Below are 27971 nucleotides of genomic sequence, written 5' to 3' on the forward strand. Positions count from 1 at the left end.
TTTAAGAAATCTATTCCTTAATCTGAATTTAAAGAAAAAAAACGAAACAATGCCAATTATCAATAAATTTAAATTATATTTAATTTATAATATATCATAGGTCTGAGATCAGAATATTTAAACATTTTGAAAATGAACTTCAGAAATAGATTGTGATTGTTTTCTAAAAACAAAAAAAAATTCTTTTTTAATTCAGAAAATCTTGATCATTCACTTTAATGATCTAATTGGAAATAATCATGTGTAAAGAGTATATATTTGTTGAAGTGATGATTAAAAATTTCATTTTAGATAAATTCTTATGTAATAAACTAGAAATTGCTTATAATATAGTTATTAAATTTGAGCCTACTATAATTGTTTATTAGCTAATTTTCTGCTACAATAAACATAAATCTTAACCTGAATTTTTATCCTTTTTTACATTAATAATTATTTGGTGTTCTTATTGATAAATCATTCAATATATTTTGATTTTTCTTTTATAAGTGTGTTATTCTGAGATTTAAATTATTTAAAAACTGCAAAATATGTAGATTTAGTCATGTATTTTGTTACAAAACCTTTTTAATGTTCAAAGCTACATGTATTGTTAAGCTTACTGAACTTTATTATTAATAAAGTATATCTATATCTGTATGACACTGAATATACACAGTCTGTTCTGTAGAATTGTTTACAAGCTAACCTTTTACGAGTAGTAAATAATTTTTTGAGAAAATGATTTTGAATTTAAAATGAAAAAAATCAGCATTACAACATAATCATTGCCTCACTGTTTTTGCATTTATTAAGTAAAATTCTTTTGAAGTTAATAATAGTGGAGTCTAGACTGTAGTCTGCTTTTTAATGACTTCAATGTAAAATTCTGCAATCTGGACTCCAGATTGTTAACATACACTTCAGGAGTTCCTTATATTTTTAGAGCATATATTATAAACTTCTAAAGTACATGAAAATACTTTGAGTTTTCTGATTTACTGTAGATAAAATCCTGTTTTAGTTGCATTTGAAATTTATATAATGATATTGACTGAATCATTGTCATATTTTATTTAGTAACTGTAATAATTTATGAAGTAATATTATTACATTGAAATTTAAAGAAAAAAGATTATTCTCAGTTTTCCAGGAATAAGATTATCATCTTCATAAATAACTTTGGAGAAAAATTTACATTATCATTCATTTATAATGCAAGACTAAGTATGTTGCAATTTTATAAAACATCATTAACTTTTTATCAAATTAATCTGTTTTATTCTGGAGCATAATAATATTAAAGTGTGTACTTTTAACTTTGAAGCTGAAATGTTCAATTAAACTTTTATAAATTTCAATAATGCAAGTAGGATGGAAAGACTGGTTTGTAGGGTGTGGTGTATAAAATGCAGTACAAAATAATACCTCCCACATACTCCTCTATATTACATCATTCATGTCAGTCTCATTCACTTTGCTTACTCTGTTTGTTTTATCATTTTATCCTTATTCTTAATACCAAAATTCTTAAATGTAATTTTTTTATGTATTCTTAAAGCTGGATTAAATCGAAGTAAAGTAGCTGGATTTAATCCAGCAATCGTCTGGCTTTATCATCAATATTGAGCTTGAGATGTTTATATTATGTATTCTTAGTTTTACAGGAGGCAATATTAGTTTATTTATCAAAAAATGTTGTAAATAATTTACATACATTTAACAATTTATATAGTAAATTATAATGTTGTAAGTTCTTTGAGTACATTTCCGTAATGGCACTTTTTATATTTATGTAGTAAATTTGATTTAACTTTTTAAAGTGTATTTCATGAGCTTTGAAAAAGTTGCTTAACATAATATTTTGTATTTTGCTTTGAAAGTGTGATCTAGGTTCATACTGTATTGATTAAAATATATTAATCTTAAATAATTGTATACACAGTATTTTTATTTCATGAGTGTTAAATTTTTAAGTTATTGAATCTGAATATTTATTTGGGTCATTGCTCATTCTGAATTTATTCTGATATTTTAGTGTAGTTTATTGTAAAAAATTTTTCATGTAAATTATTAAAATTTCAGTTTGTTTATATAGTAAATTTATTACTGTTGTTTATTTTTTCACTTTTATTTAGTATTCCAGAAAGTTTTGACCTACTTTGGTCTTCTAGTCATTCCATATGCAGTCTTCTGTTCCTGTTACTATATATATAAAGACATTTAGGAAAATGGCTTTGATTTTAATATATTATACCTTCAAATTATGGAATTAATCTTTTAACTAATTAAGAAATTCTAACAATAATAAAATCAAAAATTTATTCAAGTTAAAATGGAATTTTATATATGATATGAGTTATTTATAAAGTTTAAATCGGTGCAAACAATGAAAAATTATAATACTTTTTCCAATGCTGTTGGTAGGCCAGAAATTATTTATTTTGAACTTTGGTGTTGGCAGAGGCACTAATTCACAAGAACTTTATTAATTTGAATGAATTTTTAATTAGCTTTAGAACAAATAATGATAAATGACAAAAGTTATAAATTTTAATTAGAATAATTTATGCAAAGAACTTTAAATTTAATAAGATGATAATGTTCATAATTTTCATTTTAGGTAGCTCAAAATGGATTAGAAATTTTAGGAATTTTATCAGAAAGGTTGAGAGAACACTTCAGGCATTATATTCATACAGGTGAGACAATCTGAAAATCAGAATTTATTATAATGTTTATGGTTTTTATAAGATAGATCTTAATACTTCAAACATGGAATTTTGTCATACTGTATTTAAATTTATTTATTCTATAACAAACTATAAAATAGACAAAAAAAGTTTTTAGCATTTCAATCCTTGAACTATTTTCATGCTATGTGAAATAAAATATACATTAAACAACAATTTTGACAGGTCTTACATTTATTTAAATTTTATATATATGATATATGCAAACACATATAATAAAATGACTTATGAATATTTCATTTATATATAAATTTGTATGTAATAAAATATTATTTTAGCAACCTGTTAGTGCTGTTTTACCAAACTTATCACAATGACTTTGATGTATTATAAGTTTGGTAAAACAGCACTAACAGGTTGCTGGAATAATATTTTAGTACAATATATCAAACAAGAAGCTAAATGAAGGATAATTCATATGTTTAACAATAAAATTATACAAAAAAGTAGAGAGTTACATAATTGACATGCCATTACAAAGGTATAATAAATAAATCATATTAGAACACTGTGCAGAGAACAAAACTTTATATTTTTTAATTTTTGTTTCTACATACAATGCTTTCAACTCTAAACACTTCTCATAGCAATGCTTCTACCTTTTCAATCTATTTCTATAAAATTCTGCATTATGAGAATTGAACCACTGCATTGTAGCATGTTTTGCCTCATAAAGTAACTCCCAGCAGACTTCAGAAACAAAAAAAGTCCAAGGGTGTCAATTCTGGACTATAGGTAGAATTTGAAAGTAGTTTCCAGTTGAATTCATGCAGTAAGCTCAAGGTCTTTTAAGGAATATGTAGGTGCACTGTTGTGGTGAAACAAGGTTCATTTGTGCAACTTTTCTGTCCATTTTTTCTTAATTGTTTTCTTTAGTTTGCACAAATCTTGAGCATAACAGCTTCCTATCTTTCCAAAAAATTACCAAAATTATACTTTCACAATTCCATAAAACTGGGGGCTATAACTGTATGAGCAAATTGTTTGGCTTTGATTTCAATTGGACTCAAAGAACCTGTTGCTAACAACTGTTTTGCATTTTGCTTTCTGGATCATACTGGTAAATACATGTCTCATTTTTAGTATTTACTAAGTAATGATAAAACATTTCCAAATCAGAGTCTAACTAGTTGAGAAATTGAACAGCATGCTTAGCTCTGTTAACTATGTGTTATAGTTTAATACTTTTGCTACCTATCTTGCAGAAAGTTTATGCAGTCTTAAATGATCAGGGATAATTGATTGAGTTGAACCTTAAGAGATACTTATTCTTACAACTATTTCATGTAGGAGAACACTATCTTCTTCAATTATCAACCGAACATTGGCCACAGTTTTTCACTGATTGAGGTTGAAGGCTTTTCGGGACACTCATCTCTAATGTCTTTCCTGCTATCTTGAAAATGCTTTATCCACTTGTAAACTGTAGCTTGCTTTGAAGCATCCTCTTTATAAACTATAAGTTTGTACAAAACTATTCTCCCCATTTTAGTTTTGTACAAACCTTAACAACTGTTTGAATTTCAAAATTCTTGTTTCCCGTTTCTTAAAAAATGAACTGTAAGACATAAAGTTACTTAATAAAAAAATAAAACAACTTTTGTGCTTGATTCTTGGAAACTATATATGTTGACATATATTTTCCAAACCCTTAAACTTTATGATGATAATTTTATAGTAGTTATGACAATTTTCTATTAAATAATTGATATACTTTCATATTTTATCTTTAAGAAATTGTTTACATAATTGAATCCAATCTGAAAATTAAAGTTAAAAGTAGAAATTTATTTATTGAAAGTGTTTTACATAATTTACAGGAATATATACAATAATTATTACAATTATATATGATATTAATTATTAAAATAAATATAAAATAATAAAGAGCAATTAATTTGTAATTTCCATATTTATTAGAAATTGCAAATTAATTGCTATTTATATTTATTTTAATTTTTAAAATTTTAAAATGGATTAAACTAAAGTTTTAATACAATAAAATGGAAGATTTTTATGTAAATTTTATAGTTTCTTAATATTTCAATAAAAATTTTCTTCTTGTTGCAGTTTTTTCTGCTGTAGTTGATCGCTTAGGAGATAGTAAAGACCAAGTATGTATTTGATTTTTATATTTATAATTAATTATATAATAACAGATTGTCACCATTTTATATTAGATATTTAATTTCCATCTTAAAATTTATGAAAATTCATTATTGATAAATAAATAGTGTGATACTGTAAATCTGAAAGGATTATTCTGAATATAGTTCCTTCTGTAATATGTTTAAAGCATATAATCCATAATATAATGTAAACTTTTAGATGAATGTAAAATATTTTTCACAAAAAGTAGCTACATTTTAAATAGTTTCTGCTTCTGTTCATTTTAACTACTTTTATCACAATATGCTACAGAAACTCAGATTTTTCCCCATTTTTCAATATTTTTGTATATTTCTAATTAATCTGCTTTGTTGCTTATGAAATATCTACAAGTTGTTCAGATTATTAGAAAATGTCACTACAGATTATAGATATTAAATCTTTCAAATCTTTTACTATTCACAGACACTTCACAACCGATCAATTTAATATGTCTGGAGGAAGAAATCCATTAATATCAAATCTTGCTAAATTTAGTATTTTCTGGGAATTTAAATACTAAATGATATTGCAAAGGGTAGTTTAACTTGAAGTAAAGTATTAAAAAATGGAGAAAGATCTTTTGAGTTGCTGTTTCATTTTGTGATAATGCTTTTCTGGTTTCAATTTTTCTCTATATAAGTTTTTGAAATGTATTTCTAATCTTTCTCAGCCATTCTTTATAACAGACTAATTTAAAATTTCCTATCTAATTGTTTAGAAATTAAGGAATAATTGGATGTAATAATTTTCCCAGATAAAAATGGTTTGTATACTGGTTTTATTTGTATAACCTATCTCAAATAGTAACTGAATTTTCTCCTCAAGGCTTGAAATAATAATCACATTTACTATTTAAGGATTTCTGAAAACTTAGGGAAAACAATTACAAAATTAAATAATTAGCATAAACTATTGTAGGTAGGTATCATAAACCACAACACTATATTCAGCACAGACTTAAATAATACACAATCTCACCAAGCACCTCAGTTTGTTGAGATTATTTATTTTGGTACAAACTAATGTTTTCAATCTATTCTATAGACTGCCTTCAAGTTTACATAACTTTTGGAATGACAGTTACAAAGTGAGTGTTCCAAAATAAAACATTAAAAATTTTAAATGAAAAAAATTAACAGGAAAAACAATGGAAAAAATATAAAAGAAAAGGAAAATATTCAAAAAAATAACAAGTAACATAAATATAACAAATAACAAAAATAAAAGTATAAAATGAAATATAGTAGTAAATATCATTAAGTGAGGTAGATTAGGAGCTTCTAAAAGCTTCTATAGGCCATCTTCAAATTATGTAAACTTGAAGATGGCCTATAGCAGAGCTTCTTAAACTTTTTTTATTCACGACCCCATTTATGATTGTGATTTTTTTCACAACCCAAAAAAAATATAAAATAAAGATATATACAAATTTGCAAAAACAATAATGGTGTACTACCACAGTTCAGTCTTGTGTTACAATAGAACAGAGAAAAACTGAATACACTGAAAAGCGACAACACTACACTAGTACACACTACAGTGTTGCTGAATCGTTGTCTCACTGCACCAGAAGTGACACAAAGTGCAACTCACAAAACCTATGACACAAAGCATGCCATTTTCAAACTTTCACAAATTATTTTCAATATTTTGCATTAAAATCTTGAGACCCCAAGATTTTGCTAAGCGACCCCAAATGGGGTTGCGACCCATAGTTTAAGAAGCCCTGGCCTATAGGATAGGCTGAAAATGTTAGTTTGTATCAAAGTAAATAATTTCAGCAAATTAAGGTACTTGGTGAGGATTATGTATTAATTAGGTAGGTATCAGGTATATTTATTTATTTAATAAGCAAACTTCAATAAAAATGAAATAAAACATACAAAATACAGTATACATATTTTTAATTATATTTTATTACTGGTATATAGAAAGTAAAACTTCTCTAAAACTTGTCATAAAACTGAGTACTGAAATTCTAAGGACTTGTTTCTTTCTGTTCAGAAGGTCATTTAACATGATCAAATACATTTGAAAATTAAAATTGCACTGCATTTTAAAAGTTTGAAGTAATTCATTACAAATAAAAATACCAGTTGTCATTTCAATTATAATTAGTTTTAAAATCAAGCATTCATAAATAAATATTTAAACACATTATTAACAACATGCATCAAACAGGTATGTGCAAAGGAAATAATAACTGCCTTTAAATAGTAACCACAGAGAAAAATGCAGTTTAAAATAGTAGCTGCAGCTATTATTCAAATAAAATCAGTATTTCATAAGGTGCCACCCATTTTCCTTGATAAAATAAAAATTTTAAGAGCTTTCAAAAGTAATTGATATTTTAAAGCATAATTCTATCATTTATCATTCAATTTTTTAAATAAATTTTTTCACAGAAAGGAGATCCATTTAATAATTTATATTTACCTGCTATAAATTATGTCCATATGCATTTTTCCTTAGAACCTGCAATAACCGTTCTTTAATGCTACTGTATAAACATAATCTATGAATGAATTTTAATTTTTAAAACGTTTCTAAATATTTTATAGTAATTATATATTTCAAATATATAGTTTCTATAAAAAAGGCAATTTTTTTGAAGATAAAAGATCTGATGCTTCACAGATTTATGGCAATTTTTTTAAGACTAAATTATAAGAAAATCTAATGATAAAAAAAATACACTTTAAATATTTCTTTTGATCTTTTTATCCAAGTTTGATTGTTAAACCCATTTGCTCTATTTTCAAATTGTATAATAATTAATGAAAATATACACAAAATAAAAAATTGCTTTTAAAAATACATATACATTTTCTTAAAGTTTATTTTGAGGAAATACAGTTGAAATTAAAACAAACAATGTTAAAAATTAAAGTTTAGTCAAAATTGTTATATTAATTTTCCAAAAAAATTATTTTAAAATTATTTAGCACTGGCAAAATTTTATTGTAATATCTAGCATTACATACTGTGTATTGCTTTAAAAATACTGTGTGTTAAGCAAATATATTTTACTGGTCATAATCAAATGTCATTGGATGGTGATGATATATTCAATTTCCAATAAAAATAAAAGTTTAATGATTCTTCTTTATGAAGCTTCTTTATTGGTTTCTAGTCAGAGAACTTACCATACCTTTTTGGGGAATGTTTTCACTTGGACCCCAAGAGACCTTTTTTTGCTGTTTGACTTTATTAAATATGCATTTCAGAAAGCATCTACTTTACATTGAACCAGGAAAGAATTTGTTTTAAACTGAAGAGGGCCAGAACTATCCTAAATGCATATTTAATAAAGTAGAACAGACAAAAAAAGGTTTATGTCCAAGTGAAAACATCCCAAAAAAATATAAGTACTCAGACTAGAAGGTTGATAACCGTAAAAGAGAAGGATAAGAAGCAAATTTTTAACAAAAATAAAAGTGTATTATTTATTCTATTTTTTTGGGCAATAATATATTTAGTATAGTTATGTTTTTGCTTGACTAATAAAAATTAATTTTGCCATTTTATAGCAGGAAAAGCATATAAATTTTAGAATATATTTATTTAAACAGAAATATATATTTACATAGTCATTAAAACAAATTATAAAATATTTATCTTATTAAATAATGTCTTAATCATAAAAATAAATTTCACAAATATACATGTATGAAGTTGCCATTCATTATCAATTGTAATACAATGATTGATAAGATTATAGAATAAACTTAAAAAAAGAAATCTATATTTTTCTTAAATAGAAATTTAAACATAAAAGAAAGAGGGAAAAAGGAGAAAGGATGCAATACCCTAAAGTTATGCTGTCAAATATTTACTATATAGTTTTAATACATGTGTATTTTTAGTTATTGGAGTGTAAAACTGAACGCGGACTTTAAGAACATTATGCAAAGAAACATTATTAAAATATTGAATCTTCAGAAAGCTGCAGATATTTTTTAAATCAATGCTGTATTTTTATTGTTAAACTTTATAATTTAAGAACAAAGGAACATTATATTAGCTTAGCTTATTAAATGCAAATTGATCAGAAATATGAGTAGAATTGATTGCATAATAAACATATTCATTCCCATTTAAAAAATAATGGATCCAAATATAGCATAAAAAGTTTTATGTCAGACTAAAAATGGATGAAACCGTTGTTAAAATTTTTGAAAAACTTACATTTCAGATTATTTCATTTTGAAACATTTACATTATATTATGAATTATAGGCTTTTAATATATTACAAAAGAAACTATTTATGTTCAGAATGATTCTTTCAGACTTACAGTATCACACTATTTATTTATCATTAATGAATTTTCATAAATTGTAAAATGGAAATTGCCATCATTTTATATTAAATATTATTCTGTTATTTACTTTTCTCTCACAATGAATATTGTAGATTTAATTGGGGGCTATTAAGAAAACTTTTTAAAATTGAGTAATGATATGCTATATTAAGATAGAAGATTACAGTGAGTTATTATATGTAAGAAATTGTACTGTTTTTCAGCATAAAATTTATTTGTTTGATGAATTAAACACAAGTACTTTAGACATTTAAAAATATCTTCCTCAGGTGAAAAAAGAATATGTAAAATTCGATCACTGATTTTAAAATCTCTTTACATTATGAATCATAAAGTTTTTAACCTAAATGTGTTAGTTTTTGCACATGTGTGATAAAGTATTGATTTAAAACAGATATAGAAAGTGTTATCAATATATAAAATGAGATTAAAGAATAAATAACATACGAAAATAGATAGCTAAGTTAAGGCTAAGTAAAATAAAGTATAAATGCAGTTAAAACGAAAAAAAATCTAGATAAAAATTAAGATTTTAAGTTTTTATAAAGCATTATCCATATATCAGTACAATTTCTTATGTATAGTATATTTGGTGTCATAACTGAGAATATAAAGTTTTATAGTGAGTTATTGGGTTAAATAATCAGATTAGAAGATTTATTAATCATAAAATATTAAAACTTACTGATTGGATTATTATAACAAAACTAAAACAATGATAACTAAGTTTATTTTTTCAATGTGATATAAAAATAGTTTATTTAAACACCAGTTGTTGGTTGTAAACAGTAATAAAATTAATCTATTATATAATTATTTAAAATTATTTTACTTGATTTATATATCATCAATTTATTATTATAGTATATTGTTTTCTCAATTGTTGGGCATATAAATATCCTTTTTTTTTACTCTTCAGTGTTTAAGCCTTTCATTAAAATTAAGGTTTAGGAAATTTTAATTTATTCAAACTAATTATGATTTTAAAAAATTATAATATTCTTAAAACCTTATAAAACCTTTTATTTTTAAGGTCAGGGAACAAGCAAAAACATTCCTTTTAAAGCTTATGAGTGATGTCGCTTCCCCTCAGGTAAATATTTTAATCATTACTACTTTCATTATAAAAATTTATTAATAATAAAACTAGTAAAAACTAGTAAATAGCTAAGACAATAATTACATTTTAAGATTTTCTTGTAAATTTTTAAAAAGTTGTCACAAGAAATTAATTGAAGAAAACACAGGAATTCTTCATTTTTCTTTTGTGCTTTTTACATCTCAGGAACAGTCTTATAGCATGGTTGACCTTTTATTGTAGGCTCTTATCTGCCTCAATGTGTAAAATAAATTTCCTATATCAATGGCTAAATCTTAAATATGTATGTATATTAACATTAATAAAATTAGTAAAAACTGGTAAATAGCAGGATGATAATTTATTAGTTGGAAATCTTTTAATTCATAATAAAAATACAAGTAATAAATATTTAAAAGTGAATATACAAAGTTCATATTTAATCAGTATAATATTATCATATTATATTTATATTGGTTAACTAATGTTACAGTAAATTTTATAAATAATGTGAGAAGTTAAGTTATTTGAAAGGATAATGTAAATAATTTAAGACCCGTTTTTCTTTTATAAATACAATATACATCAGGCAAAGATTTTTATGTAAGAAAAACATGAGAATGTATAATTAGAGAATTTAGTATATAAAATATTGTAACTTAAATTATTTATTTAATATTAAATTATATATTTTGTTTTTTATAATATTAATATGAAAATATATTTCAGTATGTATTTGAAAAACTTGTTCCTGCCTTTGGCCATAGAAATTGGAGAGTTAGAGAAGAAGTTATGATTTGTTTAAAAGAAACATTAGAAAGGTAAATAACTAATTGAAAATTAGTAATGCTAATTATAAATTTATCATTCAGGATACTTCATAAAATTTAATGTCTAACTTTAACAAAAGTGAAGTTAGATAAATGATTGAAAAATCATTACATATTTATATACAATGATATACTTTTCAGAAAATAGAACTCATTTAACAATAAGCAACTTGACACCTTCTACATGTTTTCTAGCAAAAACTTTAATGGAACAAATGTTTTTAGCCTTTTTTTAGAAGCCTTCATCAGGGTTGTTAGTTTAGTTTATTGTTCATTATCAATTGTAATACAATGATTGATAAGATTATAGAATAAACTTAAAAAAAGAAATCTATATTTTTCTTAAATAGAAATTTAAACATAAAAGAAAGAGGGAAAAAGGAGAAAGGATGCAATACCCTAAAGTTATGCTGTCAAATATTTACTATATAGTTTTAATACATGTGTATTTTTAGTTATTGGAGTGTAAAACTGAACGCGGACTTTAAGAACATTATGCAAAGAAACATTATTAAAATATTGAATCTTCAGAAAGCTGCAGATATTTTTTAAATCAATGCTGTATTTTTATTGTTAAACTTTATAATTTAAGAACAAAGGAACATTATATTAGCTTAGCTTATTAAATGCAAATTGATCAGAAATATGAGTAGAATTGATTGCATAATAAACATATTCATTCCCATTTAAAAAATAATGGATCCAAATATAGCATAAAAAGTTTTATGTCAGACTAAAAATGGATGAAACCGTTGTTAAAATTTTTGAAAAACTTACATTTCAGATTATTTCATTTTGAAACATTTACATTATATTATGAATTATAGGCTTTTAATATATTACAAAAGAAACTATTTATGTTCAGAATGATTCTTTCAGACTTACAGTATCACACTATTTATTTATCATTAATGAATTTTCATAAATTGTAAAATGGAAATTGCCATCATTTTATATTAAATATTATTCTGTTATTTACTTTTCTCTCACAATGAATATTGTAGATTTAATTGGGGGCTATTAAGAAAACTTTTTAAAATTGAGTAATGATATGCTATATTAAGATAGAAGATTACAGTGAGTTATTATATGTAAGAAATTGTACTGTTTTTCAGCATAAAATTTATTTGTTTGATGAATTAAACACAAGTACTTTAGACATTTAAAAATATCTTCCTCAGGTGAAAAAAGAATATGTAAAATTCGATCACTGATTTTAAAATCTCTTTACATTATGAATCATAAAGTTTTTAACCTAAATGTGTTAGTTTTTGCACATGTGTGATAAAGTATTGATTTAAAACAGATATAGAAAGTGTTATCAATATATAAAATGAGATTAAAGAATAAATAACATACGAAAATAGATAGCTAAGTTAAGGCTAAGTAAAATAAAGTATAAATGCAGTTAAAACGAAAAAAAATCTAGATAAAAATTAAGATTTTAAGTTTTTATAAAGCATTATCCATATATCAGTACAATTTCTTATGTATAGTATATTTGGTGTCATAACTGAGAATATAAAGTTTTATAGTGAGTTATTGGGTTAAATAATCAGATTAGAAGATTTATTAATCATAAAATATTAAAACTTACTGATTGGATTATTATAACAAAACTAAAACAATGATAACTAAGTTTATTTTTTCAATGTGATATAAAAATAGTTTATTTAAACACCAGTTGTTGGTTGTAAACAGTAATAAAATTAATCTATTATATAATTATTTAAAATTATTTTACTTGATTTATATATCATCAATTTATTATTATAGTATATTGTTTTCTCAATTGTTGGGCATATAAATATCCTTTTTTTTTACTCTTCAGTGTTTAAGCCTTTCATTAAAATTAAGGTTTAGGAAATTTTAATTTATTCAAACTAATTATGATTTTAAAAAATTATAATATTCTTAAAACCTTATAAAACCTTTTATTTTTAAGGTCAGGGAACAAGCAAAAACATTCCTTTTAAAGCTTATGAGTGATGTCGCTTCCCCTCAGGTAAATATTTTAATCATTACTACTTTCATTATAAAAATTTATTAATAATAAAACTAGTAAAAACTAGTAAATAGCTAAGACAATAATTACATTTTAAGATTTTCTTGTAAATTTTTAAAAAGTTGTCACAAGAAATTAATTGAAGAAAACACAGGAATTCTTCATTTTTCTTTTGTGCTTTTTACATCTCAGGAACAGTCTTATAGCATGGTTGACCTTTTATTGTAGGCTCTTATCTGCCTCAATGTGTAAAATAAATTTCCTATATCAATGGCTAAATCTTAAATATGTATGTATATTAACATTAATAAAATTAGTAAAAACTGGTAAATAGCAGGATGATAATTTAAATTATAAAAATTTATTAGTTGGAAATCTTTTAATTCATAATAAAAATACAAGTAATAAATATTTAAAAGTGAATATACAAAGTTCATATTTAATCAGTATAATATTATCATATTATATTTATATTGGTTAACTAATGTTACAGTAAATTTTATAAATAATGTGAGAAGTTAAGTTATTTGAAAGGATAATGTAAATAATTTAAGACCCGTTTTTCTTTTATAAATACAATATACATCAGGCAAAGATTTTTATGTAAGAAAAACATGAGAATGTATAATTAGAGAATTTAGTATATAAAATATTGTAACTTAAATTATTTATTTAATATTAAATTATATATTTTGTTTTTTATAATATTAATATGAAAATATATTTCAGTATGTATTTGAAAAACTTGTTCCTGCCTTTGGCCATAGAAATTGGAGAGTTAGAGAAGAAGTTATGATTTGTTTAAAAGAAACATTAGAAAGGTAAATAACTAATTGAAAATTAGTAATGCTAATTATAAATTTATCATTCAGGATACTTCATAAAATTTAATGTCTAACTTTAACAAAAGTGAAGTTAGATAAATGATTGAAAAATCATTACATATTTATATACAATGATATACTTTTCAGAAAATAGAACTCATTTAACAATAAGCAACTTGACACCTTCTACATGTTTTCTAGCAAAAACTTTAATGGAACAAATGTTTTTAGCCTTTTTTTAGAAGCCTTCATCAGGGTTGTTAGTTTAGTTTATTGTATTTCATGTTAGTTTTGTTTTGTTTTGTATTGTTTATTGTTATTTATTTTGGTATATATTCTATATATAATGTTTTGTTTATAAAAAATTTTTAAATTATGTCACATTGCATTTGAACGTTTTCAGTTTGGAACATTCTGTAGAATATTAAAGTTTAGAATAGTTTTAAAACCTGAGGAAGGTCTCTAAAACAGATCAAAAACATTTGTTCCATTAAAGTTTTTTTGCTGGAAAATATACAGAAGGTGTGGAGTTGCTTGTTATTTATATACAGTAATAAAGTTAAGTAAATTGTAGATTAATTAAAATTTAAAAAAAAATGATTTTTGATGTTAATATTTTAAAGTAATATAAAATATCCACAAGTACAGAAGTTAAAATCCTCTTGAAAGTTCTTTGGTTGAAGTTACAATTTCATAATCTTCAGATAGACAACAAATGGAAAAAGAACATAGCAGTTTCTTTAAATTGTTATGTTGTTTTTCCATTTGTTCCATTATTTCTTTTGTTCAAATTTAGTTGAAAAGTTGTATAATGACATTTATGTTTTTATAAATAATAGATTAATATGTTTTGATGCTTCTGCTCTAATGGATTAACAGTAAACAATAAAAATGGCAATTACAATTCTATTATGTATTAAATATTATTTTTGAATCTTTATAAAATCACTTTGCTTTATTGCAAGCTTTTTAGAGTTTAGTTGTTTTTTTAAACATTAGCAGGAAAAAAGAAAATAAAACTGTTAAGGAATTCTTTATAACAAATTTATTATAAAGAAAAGTAATCAAAATTTTCAATTTTGCTTTTATCATTTTCATTAAACAAATGAATTAACAATAGAGGGGAAAAACACTATATTGGATTTGATAATTTGTTTATAAAAACAATAAAATTGCTGTAAAATATGAAAAATAATAATTTTTTTTTCATATTTTATATATATTTTTTCATCATATATCATTTTACATCATATATATCATATTTGATTTACTATTTTAAAAACAAAATTATATTAAAAGTTTTATATATATTATATTTTTAAATTCAAAATATTTTGTTTCTAGGCATGGTGCTCATTCATTATCTATAACTAAGTTATTACCTTCAATTATCAAATTGTTAAGTGATCCAAATTCACAGGTAAGATTTTAAATGTATAAATAGAGAAGTTGATAGCTGTAATTCATTTAATGTAAAATAAACAGGAAAAATTTTCATTATATCTTTTGCGAAATTATTCATTGGTTTTTGAATAATGTATTATTTAAGATTTTACAGTAACTTTTAGTAATACTTTAAAATGATACCTATTATCATATCAAGTATTACTGTAAATAAACAATGCAAAATCTTTTTCCATGAAGTTAATACTTTTATAACATAATGATTGTTAAATAATATATAACTAAAATTTATTTTATACAATTAATAAAGTTTAATATTTTAGTAGGGGCATTGCATTTGGAAAAATTCTCATGTAGAATCTTTTCTGGGACCCACAAAAAAATCTTTAAAATAGTTTTTTCACTAAAAAAATAAACAATTTGAAATATGAATCAAACAGGAATGAACATTAAATATGTCCACAAACTGAAATTTTACAGGAAAAGCAAAAAAATGTAACTGCTTCAATTTTGTTAGTAATTAATGAAGGATTTTGTGTATCCTGATATAGTCCACAAAGAAAATTTTCAAATTATCTTACTAGTACAGAAATATGGTCATTTAAAGCCCATGGACCTACACTTTTTCTTTTCTGAACCCATTTCATATGAAGATTTTTGGCTTTTTTTCAGATCAGGAAGTGTTTAAAGACAATTTTTAAGTAAATCCTTTATTGTTCTGTAATATTATTGCATGTAGTAAAATAAAAAAAAATTAAACCATCCTCTCTCTCCTCACTTGTCAGTTTGTGAGTTAAGGCAGAATGTACAAATTTGTATAAGTATTTGAACAACTTTTTCATATCATCCAACTTACAAGTTTTTTAATGTCTAATGGGTTTATATACAGAGAATTCACGGGACAGCCAGGAGCAGAAAGTGTAAAAATCATTCACTGCATCCCTTTTCATTCCTGGATGCAATTCAAGGTACATTACATACATGAGTCAGGGTGAGACTTCATTTCCAATCTGGAAATCATGCACCAGACCACTATTGACCCAAAACTATAGAAAATGCATTTCATGTAAAAAATGGACTTAACCTGGTTTTATTTCAGGCCATTTAATTATTGTTTTTGTAATGTTTGTACATTTTAAAGAATTTTTAAATTTTATATTGTATTTATAAAGTGTTTATTATTAACATCAGTACTTTTTATATTGATTTTAATTGATTTTTAAATCTCAAACTTTGCTTTGAACAGTTATTGCTCATAGTTTTATATATAAACATCTTTAAATACTGAGAAAAGAAATTTAGATATTTACCTAACATTGAATATTAATTTAATGTTAGGTAAACATCTAAATTTCAATAAATAAAATTAATATTACATTAAATTAATATTCAATGCTATTCAAATGCTCTTATTTTTTATAACAACATTTAATGCAATGTTTACACTTATCTCAGAAATTGTTTAAATGTGATAACTAAATTGATTATGAATTAATAAATACAAGGGCTGATCACTTATTTTGTTGAATAATGCTAGATTTTTTTTTCCTTAATGTAATGCACTGTCTTCTTAGGATTTATCATACTTGAAGTACTCTCTTTTGACCTATATACAGTATCTACCATCTTTCTATCAATGAATCGTGTGCTTTCTTGAGTCTACTTTTGGGCAAATGTTGAGGCATTGTCATTATAACTTTGTGATAGCTCCTTATCAAATGTGGAAGTGCTTCACATCTGAAAAGGAGCTGTCATCAGTCATGAAAACGAAGAAATCACACAGGATTGAGTTCCCTGACTATGAAGAATGTGACAGGACCTTGGTTCCTATTGTAATATTGGCTACACAGTATTATCAGTAAGTGGTATCATATAGAGAAATTCTAGTGTTATCATGATGGAGAAATTATCATTTCACAATAATAACTTTAGGACATTTATCATAAATGGCAAAATGATGTTTTATTATAAGAATCTTGGCATGTGCTTCCTTGTTCAGAGTTTTCTTTGAGGCACAAAATGTGCAAATATAAGGATTCATTTTTGTTACTAAAGGTATAAAATAAGTGCTTGTCTGGTGACATAGCTTTAGTTTCAAAATTATAATCAATGACTATTAATATAAAATCTACAAACAAGTAACAAAATTGAGACTGTAGGAGCTGATCAGCATGTAATGAAGGCTGGTCATCTTCATAGATGAATATATTAGAGAGGTTGAGGCACGAGTTCAAACGTTAAATGTGTACGGGTAGCAGAAGTACACGTTACACGTTTCAAGTCCAAGTAAAAATCGTTGAGGCACACGTTCATAACATCACGTGACTCAGTGAACATCGCGCATTGACTCATGGGAAATAAGTTGAAAAAAATGGCGGAAGCAAAATAAATCATAATTTTTACCCCAAACACAAAAAAAATGAAGACGTTTAAGCCGATCGTGTACTCACCAAGCTACACGTAGCAAACGCCATTATCGACAGTCCAGAACTGCCAGATGGCGGCGTTCACCCATTACCCGTACACGTTTTGGGCTAAATACGTGCGCCTCAACCTCTCTATTTACTCAGAAATTTGTGTAAAGAAAACTTTTGAATGATTCCACAAATTAAATGATTAGTTCATGTATATATAATTGAATGCATAAATAATAATTTTAATTAAAATACCCTTTTAATGAAAGTTACTTATAATTAAAGTATAACTGATTATTCATTATAAAAGATTGAGTGAAAATTTAATAAGTTTATTTAAATTTTCATATTTAGGTTCGTGATATGGCTGTTTCTACTATTGTTGAAATATATAAATATATTGGTGATAGGCTACAACATGATTTAAATAAAAAGTATAACATTCCTGCCCCAAAGTAAGTAAATATTATAACTAGTGTTTAGTCATAAATAATTTTTTATTAAAATATTTAAAGTTAAATCTAAATGTTAAATAAATATATTAATATTTAGATTACACATGTTAATGACAAAGTTTGAAGAAGTTAAGAATTCTGGAGGTCTTTTACCTTCAGCAGATCAAGGTAAACATTTTTAAATGGTTATTTAATTATTATTATAAATTTATTATAATAATAATTAAAATAAACATATATTTTATCATGAAGTAATTATAAATGTGTAGTATCAGTTTCCTTTTAATTAATCTAGCATTTGACAAAACAAATATTTTATATTTGTTTCGTTAAATGTTCAGTGCAGCTGATGCACTAAAACTAATTTAATTACATTCTCTATCAACATAAAATATAGGAGAAAAGATTGTAATTTCAATGGTTTTAATTTGTATTTGCTTAAATAATTAAAAATAAATTTACAAAATAATAAGTAGTATATCAAACATTTTCAAATAAGAAAAATTTATTTATTTTTTTAGTAATTTTGTGGCAAATAGTCATTTGTCATCTTAATCCAAACTTATAAATGATTAAAATTTACTGTAAATTCTCTTTCTAGTGTTGCTTTATTAAACTTAATCAAGTAAACTTAATTTTTAAGTGCATTTTTCATATTTTAAAATTTTCATTAACAAAAAATCAATTCAATTTTTTTTATATGATAATGCAATATAATATAAACTTTTAATTCTCATAAAAATTTTGTTAAAATGATTTTGTGTGTAACATTTTAAGTATTATAAGAATAGTTTAGAAAATAATTGAAACATTTTTGTATTTAAAAAGCATAATATAAATTTTAATAAAATTTTAAATTTTGAGAGTATTTCTAATAATAAGGAATATTATTTTGAGTACTTTATTTTAGAAATTACTTAAATTATTTTATTTGGTTTTTTTGGAATCAATATGTAATTTATTTATTTACTAACTATTAATACAATTTCATGAATGATTATTTTTAAATAAAGTTAATGAATCTTATACAGATTTATTTATATTTGTAATCCATAATTTAAAATTAAAGTTGGAAGGTTATTTTTAAGTACATGTGTGATTGCTTATTAGTTAATTAATGATTTATAACTCCTTGATCATGGATTTTAGATACGGATTTTAAAGAACAGAAGTTGAGAACAAAACAAAATTTAAAAAGTATACTAAATATTTACATAAAATAATAAAAATTTAAAAAGTACACTAAATAATGTAGTATGAAAATTTCTATAAAATAAATGCTTTATCTTTATCTTATTTATTAAAAAAAACGAATTATAGAAATTTATCTTTTGTGACATTTAAAGTATGATAAGTTAAATAAACAATAAAGAGATAGAAGCAAAGCATTAGATAAAGTAATTAAAAGAACAATTAGAATATAGAAGTATAGAAAAAAATATCTGTCAGTATTATCATCAGCTATATTTTTTTGCAATTGCTCAAAAAATTTAACTGTATAAAATATGTATATTTATTAAAAAATTAGTCTTTTTAAAATGATATATTAATTCATATAAAATTATTGCCAAATACACTACCCGGACCTTCGGTTCCATTTCCTCTTCCAACATATATAAGCTAACAACATAACCATCGACGGTTATTACAATGCCTGCTGGGGACGCATTCAGCGTCTATGACATGCAACTCCCAAGGCACTCAACCAGCCATTGCAAACCCCGGCAAGGCGTATATAATAATGAAACATCCTTACTAGACCCGATACGTTTTAAAGCTATACATCAACCAAAGCCAAATATTATCAGGCCAGAAATGGCTATATTACTAATAATTTAATAATTATAAATTAATTAAATAATTTAAATAATAATTTTAGAATTACTGGAAGAAAAGAATCGGCTTGAAGCGGGACTCTAACTTGCAACTCCTGCTTACTGTACAGATGCCATTATTGCATGTTAGTTTTTTTTTAATATACAGACTTATGAATAACAGAATGAAAAGTCTTTAATTAAAATATTGATATTTTTAGTTTTTACAAATACCACTATGTTAAAATTAATGACAAACACCTCACAGAACAAACACAAGAAGAAGCAATGTAAAATAATGAATACCGATTGGTCTTTCCTTGTCTTCAGACAACAATTTGAAACATTTTGGACCACGGGAGACGTCAACATTGATGCTCAACCTGGTATATACTGATTGGATAGTATTTCTCCAAACTTCGAAACTCTCCCTTGTAATTCTAGCCTTTTATTTTTCTGACAGAAATAATTCTTTTATAGTATTTGCAAGATTGTTGGGCAGACAGTTGTTAAGTTTTGCGTCAGTTTTTATTTTCGAAAGGTGAGAGTATAATAGTAAAGGTAGAGAGTGGGCAGATGTCTGTTGTTGCTGGGCAGGTATGGCTTGAACATGTCTACAGTAGACCACAGTTCAATCTTATATAAGAAAGATACTGTATTATCAAGAAGACTCAAGCAGCTTAAGGAGTAACAAAAATCACATATGAGAAATAAAGAACATTAAAGAGCTCATAATGGAACCTGAAACAGATCTGATGACAGAAAAATGCCAAGAACTCTTGAATGAAGAACACCAAGAAACTCGGCAAGATATGTTTTCTTCTGAGAATTAATGCCGATACCTGCTATTAAACATTTTTTTGAAGAAGTGGGATGATGTCATAACAACGGTCTTAGAATGGCATCCAAACCAGGTTGAGGTTAATAGGCTTAGGGATCTCTACAATTACAATGCTATTAATTCTGAAAAATCTTGAAGAGAGAATCTGTCTAATTGACATTAGACAGATTCTTTAACCCCCACAAATGGAAAAAACATGACTAATAAAACTGCAAGATTGTGTATATATGTGTTTTTATTATTACATATAAATAAACATAGTAAGAAAGTATATATTTTTTATTTTTTGGGGTCTCCAGAATGAATTAATCAAATTCCCATAAAAACCTATGGTAAATCGATAATTGGTTAACGAATAATTCAGATAGCGAACAAACTCTTGGAACGGATTGTTTGTTAACTAATCATCCACTGTACTTGTTTATGTAACAGTAATTAGAGGTAAAAATTACAAGTTTGATGATATAAATGTTCATTAAATATACATATTTTAATAACAAATTATTTACTAAATACAAACTAATAATTACTAATTTTATTTATTAATCTAAAGGAGGAATAGTTAATTCAAATGATAAAAATGTAACACATTAAACTATAGGTGTTTGTTTTTACTTAACAGCATTAATAATGTAGCAGAATATTTTTGTTTGAGTAATTACAAATGTCTTTTTTTTTTTTAAATCTTTAGCTATTATTTAAAACTATTATACGACCATAAATATGCATTTAGCAAAAAAGTCTGAAACTTTGTATCATCATGAGCATTCACAGTCAAAATGATGTTTGTTACTATTAACATCTTAAGTCAGTTTTTGTTTTATGTTTTGCAGGTGAAGTTGATCAAAAACTGATTTAAGATGTTACTATTAACAAACATAATTTTGATTGATTAAATGATATAAAGTTAAAATATATCAAAGACAAGTCTGTCCAATAAGGATCACCATTTATTTTGCGTTTCAGACATACACAGTAATGGCGACAGGCCTTCCTTTTTAGGCTATATGTCGCCAAAAGGTAAAAAAAGTCCTTTAAAAAACACAAACATCCAATTAAAAGTAAAGGAATCGGTGACACAGACGTCTTACTTCCTATCCATCTGGTCAATGGGTGGTTCTGCTTTATATCTACTAAAAAAGCACTGGAATATGTAGATTTTGAAGCTGCCCCCTGGCGACGGTACATTTAAAATTTCTTTTTGTTGAATTTTTTTGTCCGATGGCTGGATTATTATTAAAATATATCAAAGACAAGTCTGTCCAATAAGTGTGATAAGTCATTTAAGTATTGTATTAAAACAAAAGTATGTAGAATGATTAAATTTAATTACATAAAATTTAACATTTTTGCACACTGTAAATGATTTATAATGTTTTGTTTTAGACTTCACAACACTAGTTTTTAGTTGATTATTGTAAATAGTTTTAAACTGAAAATACTAATAATTTATAAGTTTGATTTTGTGGATTTACCATTACTAGCAGCAAAAAATAAACATTTTTAGAGATATTTATCATTGAAGTATATACTTCAATGATAAAGTTATGGTTTTATATGAAATGCAACTTAATGATAAGAATATTTTATACGTTATTTACATTTTATACATAGGGCCAAATTATATCTGTCAAAATAACATGCAAATTCCACTTCTATTTTTCCAAACAGGAAACATATGTACAAGTATATTTATTAATGAAAAATTTTCATCAGTTTAACATTGAATAGTCTTATGGTTCATTAGCACATTGTTCTTTTTCTTTAGTTTTCAGCTAGTTATAGCAGGTCCAGTGAGAACCACCACTTTTTCTATGCTAGTCCATCCAGCACATTGTGTTGTTAGTTTTTTCCCTCAAAACATCATTTCAGATACATCTTTAATCTGTAATAACCTGATGTTTTTATTAACATAATTTCATTTATATGCTGCCAAATTGTTAATCTAATAAGTTACACAATTTCAGATGACTATAAATTGTTATAAAAATTATTTCAAAAATTTTATTGGATGGTTGAAAAAAGTAGGTCTTGTCAAACTAGACAATAAGCCGTTGATAAATTTTAAGTTTTATATTTTAGCTACTATTACATGCAATTTACTTTAAAAACACTATTGATTTTTATGGCAATTTTTTTACATTAAACAATTGAATATGAATGAATATTGAATTTACTAATTGTAGCAGTATATTCGTTCAATGAATGGTTGTCTCTTTAATCCGAAAATGTTTCTCTCGGTAGACTATCTTACAGCAATTATTGCTGTAAGATAGTCTACCGAGAGAAACATTTTCAGATTAAAGAGACAACCATTCACTGAATGAATATTCATGTGATTGGTATATTATGGAACTATAAATTATGCTGACTCTTACATCATTACAGTCGATATAATATCAAAAATCATTATAATAATGCTATCATATTTGGAAATAATTTGATTCATTTATTATTTAAGTAATAAAGTATTAACGATATAGTTATGATGGTTCTATTAATATATCAGTACTAGCATTCACTTGTAATCATAGTTATTGTTCAGTTATCTAATGTTATCAGAATTAACATGTTCCAAATAGTTGTGTGTGAACACTTTATGATGCCAGGTAAATTTTAATTAGGGGGCTCCATGTACAGTATTGATCAGACATTTTTCATCAGGGGAACTTTTGGGGAGAGCTCCAGTATCCTCATTTGTTTTTATTAATGTGACCTCTAGATAGTTCTGCACTGTGTCTGCACCTGTGCCACACCAGCAATCTAGACTCCCAAGAAATGCCCAAATTTTAATTTTGATATTCTTACTACGGTAATAATTTTATAAAAGATTGGTTTGGGACCCCTATTGAGTGAGGGGCCTCCTCTGCAGGAAATTGCTTTTTTGACCATAGGATCCCTATATGCTACTGGTCCCAAAACAGATAGTTTAATATATATATTTAATTTGTTTATTATAATTCAAACCATTATTATAGTTATAATTATTTTGGTATTTTCGGTTGTTTTTCACATTGTTGATGTCAGCATGTAACTGATATGCATAATGGTTACCAGTTATCATTATCAGTATAACTAATTCTTTAAAACAATGCTTGTTTAACATTTAATCATTATTTCTGCTCAGTACTTCAATTTAAATTTCTGGCATTTCCCAAATTAAATGCTTGCTGCTGTTAAATACAATATTATATTTAAAAAAAAAAGGCTGAATGAATACTTACACATTTTTTAACAAATTGCTTTTTTAATTTAGTCAATAAAAAGTTAATCAGTTAATTCTAAAATTTATCTACCTTTAAGCTAAATTATAATATTTAATTAACTTAACATATAGCTCAAAAACAATCTAGTAATTTAGATTTCTAAATGGTTATAACAGTTGTTCTCAACATAAGGTTTTTGGATCACTAGTGGTCTGTGAGCATGCACTGGGTGGCCACAGACTGACAGTCATTTTTCTAAAATTCAATTATATGTTATTTAGTCAGAAGAAAAAGTGTTTATATGCACCACTTAACTCTTACATTAGGTTATTATACAGACAGAAACAATATTATGGCATACACCTGAGGTGATTTTTACGTGATAAGTGGAGACATAGGTGGTCTGTGACTCATTCGTGACTTAAGTGGTCTATATAACTTAGTGAGAACCACCGAGTTACAAAATTGAAGATCTTACTGTTCACCTACCAGTCAGAAGTGTATTTTACTCATAACATATCCTATATTTTAATAAATTATAAGAAGTTCTTATTTTAAACGAATTATCAGACGATAATCTGTTAATTAGAAATATAAATCCTATAGCAATTTTTATTAATTTTCTAGTAAAATTAATATTCTGAATATCTTACTAAAATTCAGATGATATTTTTGAAGTTTAAATAATTGAGTAATGTGTGAAGTACTTTCACTCATTTTAAAATCAATTTTTAAGTAATAACGATGCAAACTGAAAAGATACCTTAAGTTTTTAAAGTAAATTTTGCTGTATAGAAAATCAATGCAGCCCTAACATGGTTGAAATTGTTGAGTTTTAGGTTTCAATGCCAAATGTTTTTGTAGCGTTTGTCAATATTTAAAGCTATAAATGCCTTTTATATATTCCTCTTAGTCTGTAGGATAAGATGAAAATTGAATCAAAAAGTGAAAATTGACTTTTACAACTTAAGGTAGCTTTTTTAAAGATCACACATGAAGTTTTTACATTTATATCAGATAAAATGAAACCATATGTAAAAAGTTAGATAGATACTTTGGCAAAAAATTTTTGTATCGGTACTTACTTTCCTGAATAAAATATCTGTTTTTACGTACGGTTTAATTTTGTTCGTATGGTTTTTGAGGTTAAAATTAACCCCGAATAATTACAGAAACTTTCTTGGTTATTTGAGAATAAATGAATACATTTGCTATAAAATTGAAATTATTAAACATATACAACANTAAATTCAAAATATTTTGTTTCTAGGCATGGTGCTCATTCATTATCTATAACTAAGTTATTACCTTCAATTATCAAATTGTTAAGTGATCCAAATTCACAGGTAAGATTTTAAATGTATAAATAGAGAAGTTGATAGCTGTAATTCATTTAATGTAAAATAAACAGGAAAAATTTTCATTATATCTTTTGCGAAATTATTCATTGGTTTTTGAATAATGTATTATTTAAGATTTTACAGTAACTTTTAGTAATACTTTAAAATGATACCTATTATCATATCAAGTATTACTGTAAATAAACAATGCAAAATCTTTTTCCATGAAGTTAATACTTTTATAACATAATGATTGTTAAATAATATATAACTAAAATTTATTTTATACAATTAATAAAGTTTAATATTTTAGTAGGGGCATTGCATTTGGAAAAATTCTCATGTAGAATCTTTTCTGGGACCCACAAAAAAATCTTTAAAATAGTTTTTTCACTAAAAAAATAAACAATTTGAAATATGAATCAAACAGGAATGAACATTAAATATGTCCACAAACTGAAATTTTACAGGAAAAGCAAAAAAATGTAACTGCTTCAATTTTGTTAGTAATTAATGAAGGATTTTGTGTATCCTGATATAGTCCACAAAGAAAATTTTCAAATTATCTTACTAGTACAGAAATATGGTCATTTAAAGCCCATGGACCTACACTTTTTCTTTTCTGAACCCATTTCATATGAAGATTTTTGGCTTTTTTTCAGATCAGGAAGTGTTTAAAGACAATTTTTAAGTAAATCCTTTATTGTTCTGTAATATTATTGCATGTAGTAAAATAAAAAAAAATTAAACCATCCTCTCTCTCCTCACTTGTCAGTTTGTGAGTTAAGGCAGAATGTACAAATTTGTATAAGTATTTGAACAACTTTTTCATATCATCCAACTTACAAGTTTTTTAATGTCTAATGGGTTTATATACAGAGAATTCACGGGACAGCCAGGAGCAGAAAGTGTAAAAATCATTCACTGCATCCCTTTTCATTCCTGGATGCAATTCAAGGTACATTACATACATGAGTCAGGGTGAGACTTCATTTCCAATCTGGAAATCATGCACCAGACCACTATTGACCCAAAACTATAGAAAATGCATTTCATGTAAAAAATGGACTTAACCTGGTTTTATTTCAGGCCATTTAATTATTGTTTTTGTAATGTTTGTACATTTTAAAGAATTTTTAAATTTTATATTGTATTTATAAAGTGTTTATTATTAACATCAGTACTTTTTATATTGATTTTAATTGATTTTTAAATCTCAAACTTTGCTTTGAACAGTTATTGCTCATAGTTTTATATATAAACATCTTTAAATACTGAGAAAAGAAATTTAGATATTTACCTAACATTGAATATTAATTTAATGTTAGGTAAACATCTAAATTTCAATAAATAAAATTAATATTACATTAAATTAATATTCAATGCTATTCAAATGCTCTTATTTTTTATAACAACATTTAATGCAATGTTTACACTTATCTCAGAAATTGTTTAAATGTGATAACTAAATTGATTATGAATTAATAAATACAAGGGCTGATCACTTATTTTGTTGAATAATGCTAGATTTTTTTTTCCTTAATGTAATGCACTGTCTTCTTAGGATTTATCATACTTGAAGTACTCTCTTTTGACCTATATACAGTATCTACCATCTTTCTATCAATGAATCGTGTGCTTTCTTGAGTCTACTTTTGGGCAAATGTTGAGGCATTGTCATTATAACTTTGTGATAGCTCCTTATCAAATGTGGAAGTGCTTCACATCTGAAAAGGAGCTGTCATCAGTCATGAAAACGAAGAAATCACACAGGATTGAGTTCCCTGACTATGAAGAATGTGACAGGACCTTGGTTCCTATTGTAATATTGGCTACACAGTATTATCAGTAAGTGGTATCATATAGAGAAATTCTAGTGTTATCATGATGGAGAAATTATCATTTCACAATAATAACTTTAGGACATTTATCATAAATGGCAAAATGATGTTTTATTATAAGAATCTTGGCATGTGCTTCCTTGTTCAGAGTTTTCTTTGAGGCACAAAATGTGCAAATATAAGGATTCATTTTTGTTACTAAAGGTATAAAATAAGTGCTTGTCTGGTGACATAGCTTTAGTTTCAAAATTATAATCAATGACTATTAATATAAAATCTACAAACAAGTAACAAAATTGAGACTGTAGGAGCTGATCAGCATGTAATGAAGGCTGGTCATCTTCATAGATGAATATATTAGAGAGGTTGAGGCACGAGTTCAAACGTTAAATGTGTACGGGTAGCAGAAGTACACGTTACACGTTTCAAGTCCAAGTAAAAATCGTTGAGGCACACGTTCATAACATCACGTGACTCAGTGAACATCGCGCATTGACTCATGGGAAATAAGTTGAAAAAAATGGCGGAAGCAAAATAAATCATAATTTTTACCCCAAACACAAAAAAAATGAAGACGTTTAAGCCGATCGTGTACTCACCAAGCTACACGTAGCAAACGCCATTATCGACAGTCCAGAACTGCCAGATGGCGGCGCTCACCCGTTACCCGTACACGTTTTGGGCTAAATACGTGCGCCTCAACCTCTCTATTA

General features: G+C 25.3%; 1 protein-coding gene across 1 annotated transcript in view; it reads left to right on the forward strand.

Moving 5' to 3' along the window:
* Positions 1–27971, forward strand: part of LOC111618249 (CLIP-associating protein 1-like) — a 184925-nt gene that overhangs the window by 46485 nt on the left and 110469 nt on the right. The window contains exons 3-9 of the mRNA XM_023359738.1: positions 2603–2681; positions 4803–4846; positions 10240–10299; positions 11014–11105; positions 15288–15363; positions 18116–18216; positions 18314–18384. Of these exons, the coding sequence (XP_023215506.1) occupies positions 2603–2681; positions 4803–4846; positions 10240–10299; positions 11014–11105; positions 15288–15363; positions 18116–18216; positions 18314–18384 (523 nt within the window). The remainder of the gene's footprint in view (positions 1–2602; positions 2682–4802; positions 4847–10239; positions 10300–11013; positions 11106–15287; positions 15364–18115; positions 18217–18313; positions 18385–27971) is intronic.

Source organism: Centruroides sculpturatus, unplaced genomic scaffold (genome assembly GCF_000671375.1).
Source record: "Centruroides sculpturatus isolate CEXI.00-Female unplaced genomic scaffold, Cexi_2.0 scaffold69, whole genome shotgun sequence".
Classification (NCBI taxonomy): Eukaryota; Metazoa; Arthropoda; class Arachnida; order Scorpiones; family Buthidae; genus Centruroides; species Centruroides sculpturatus.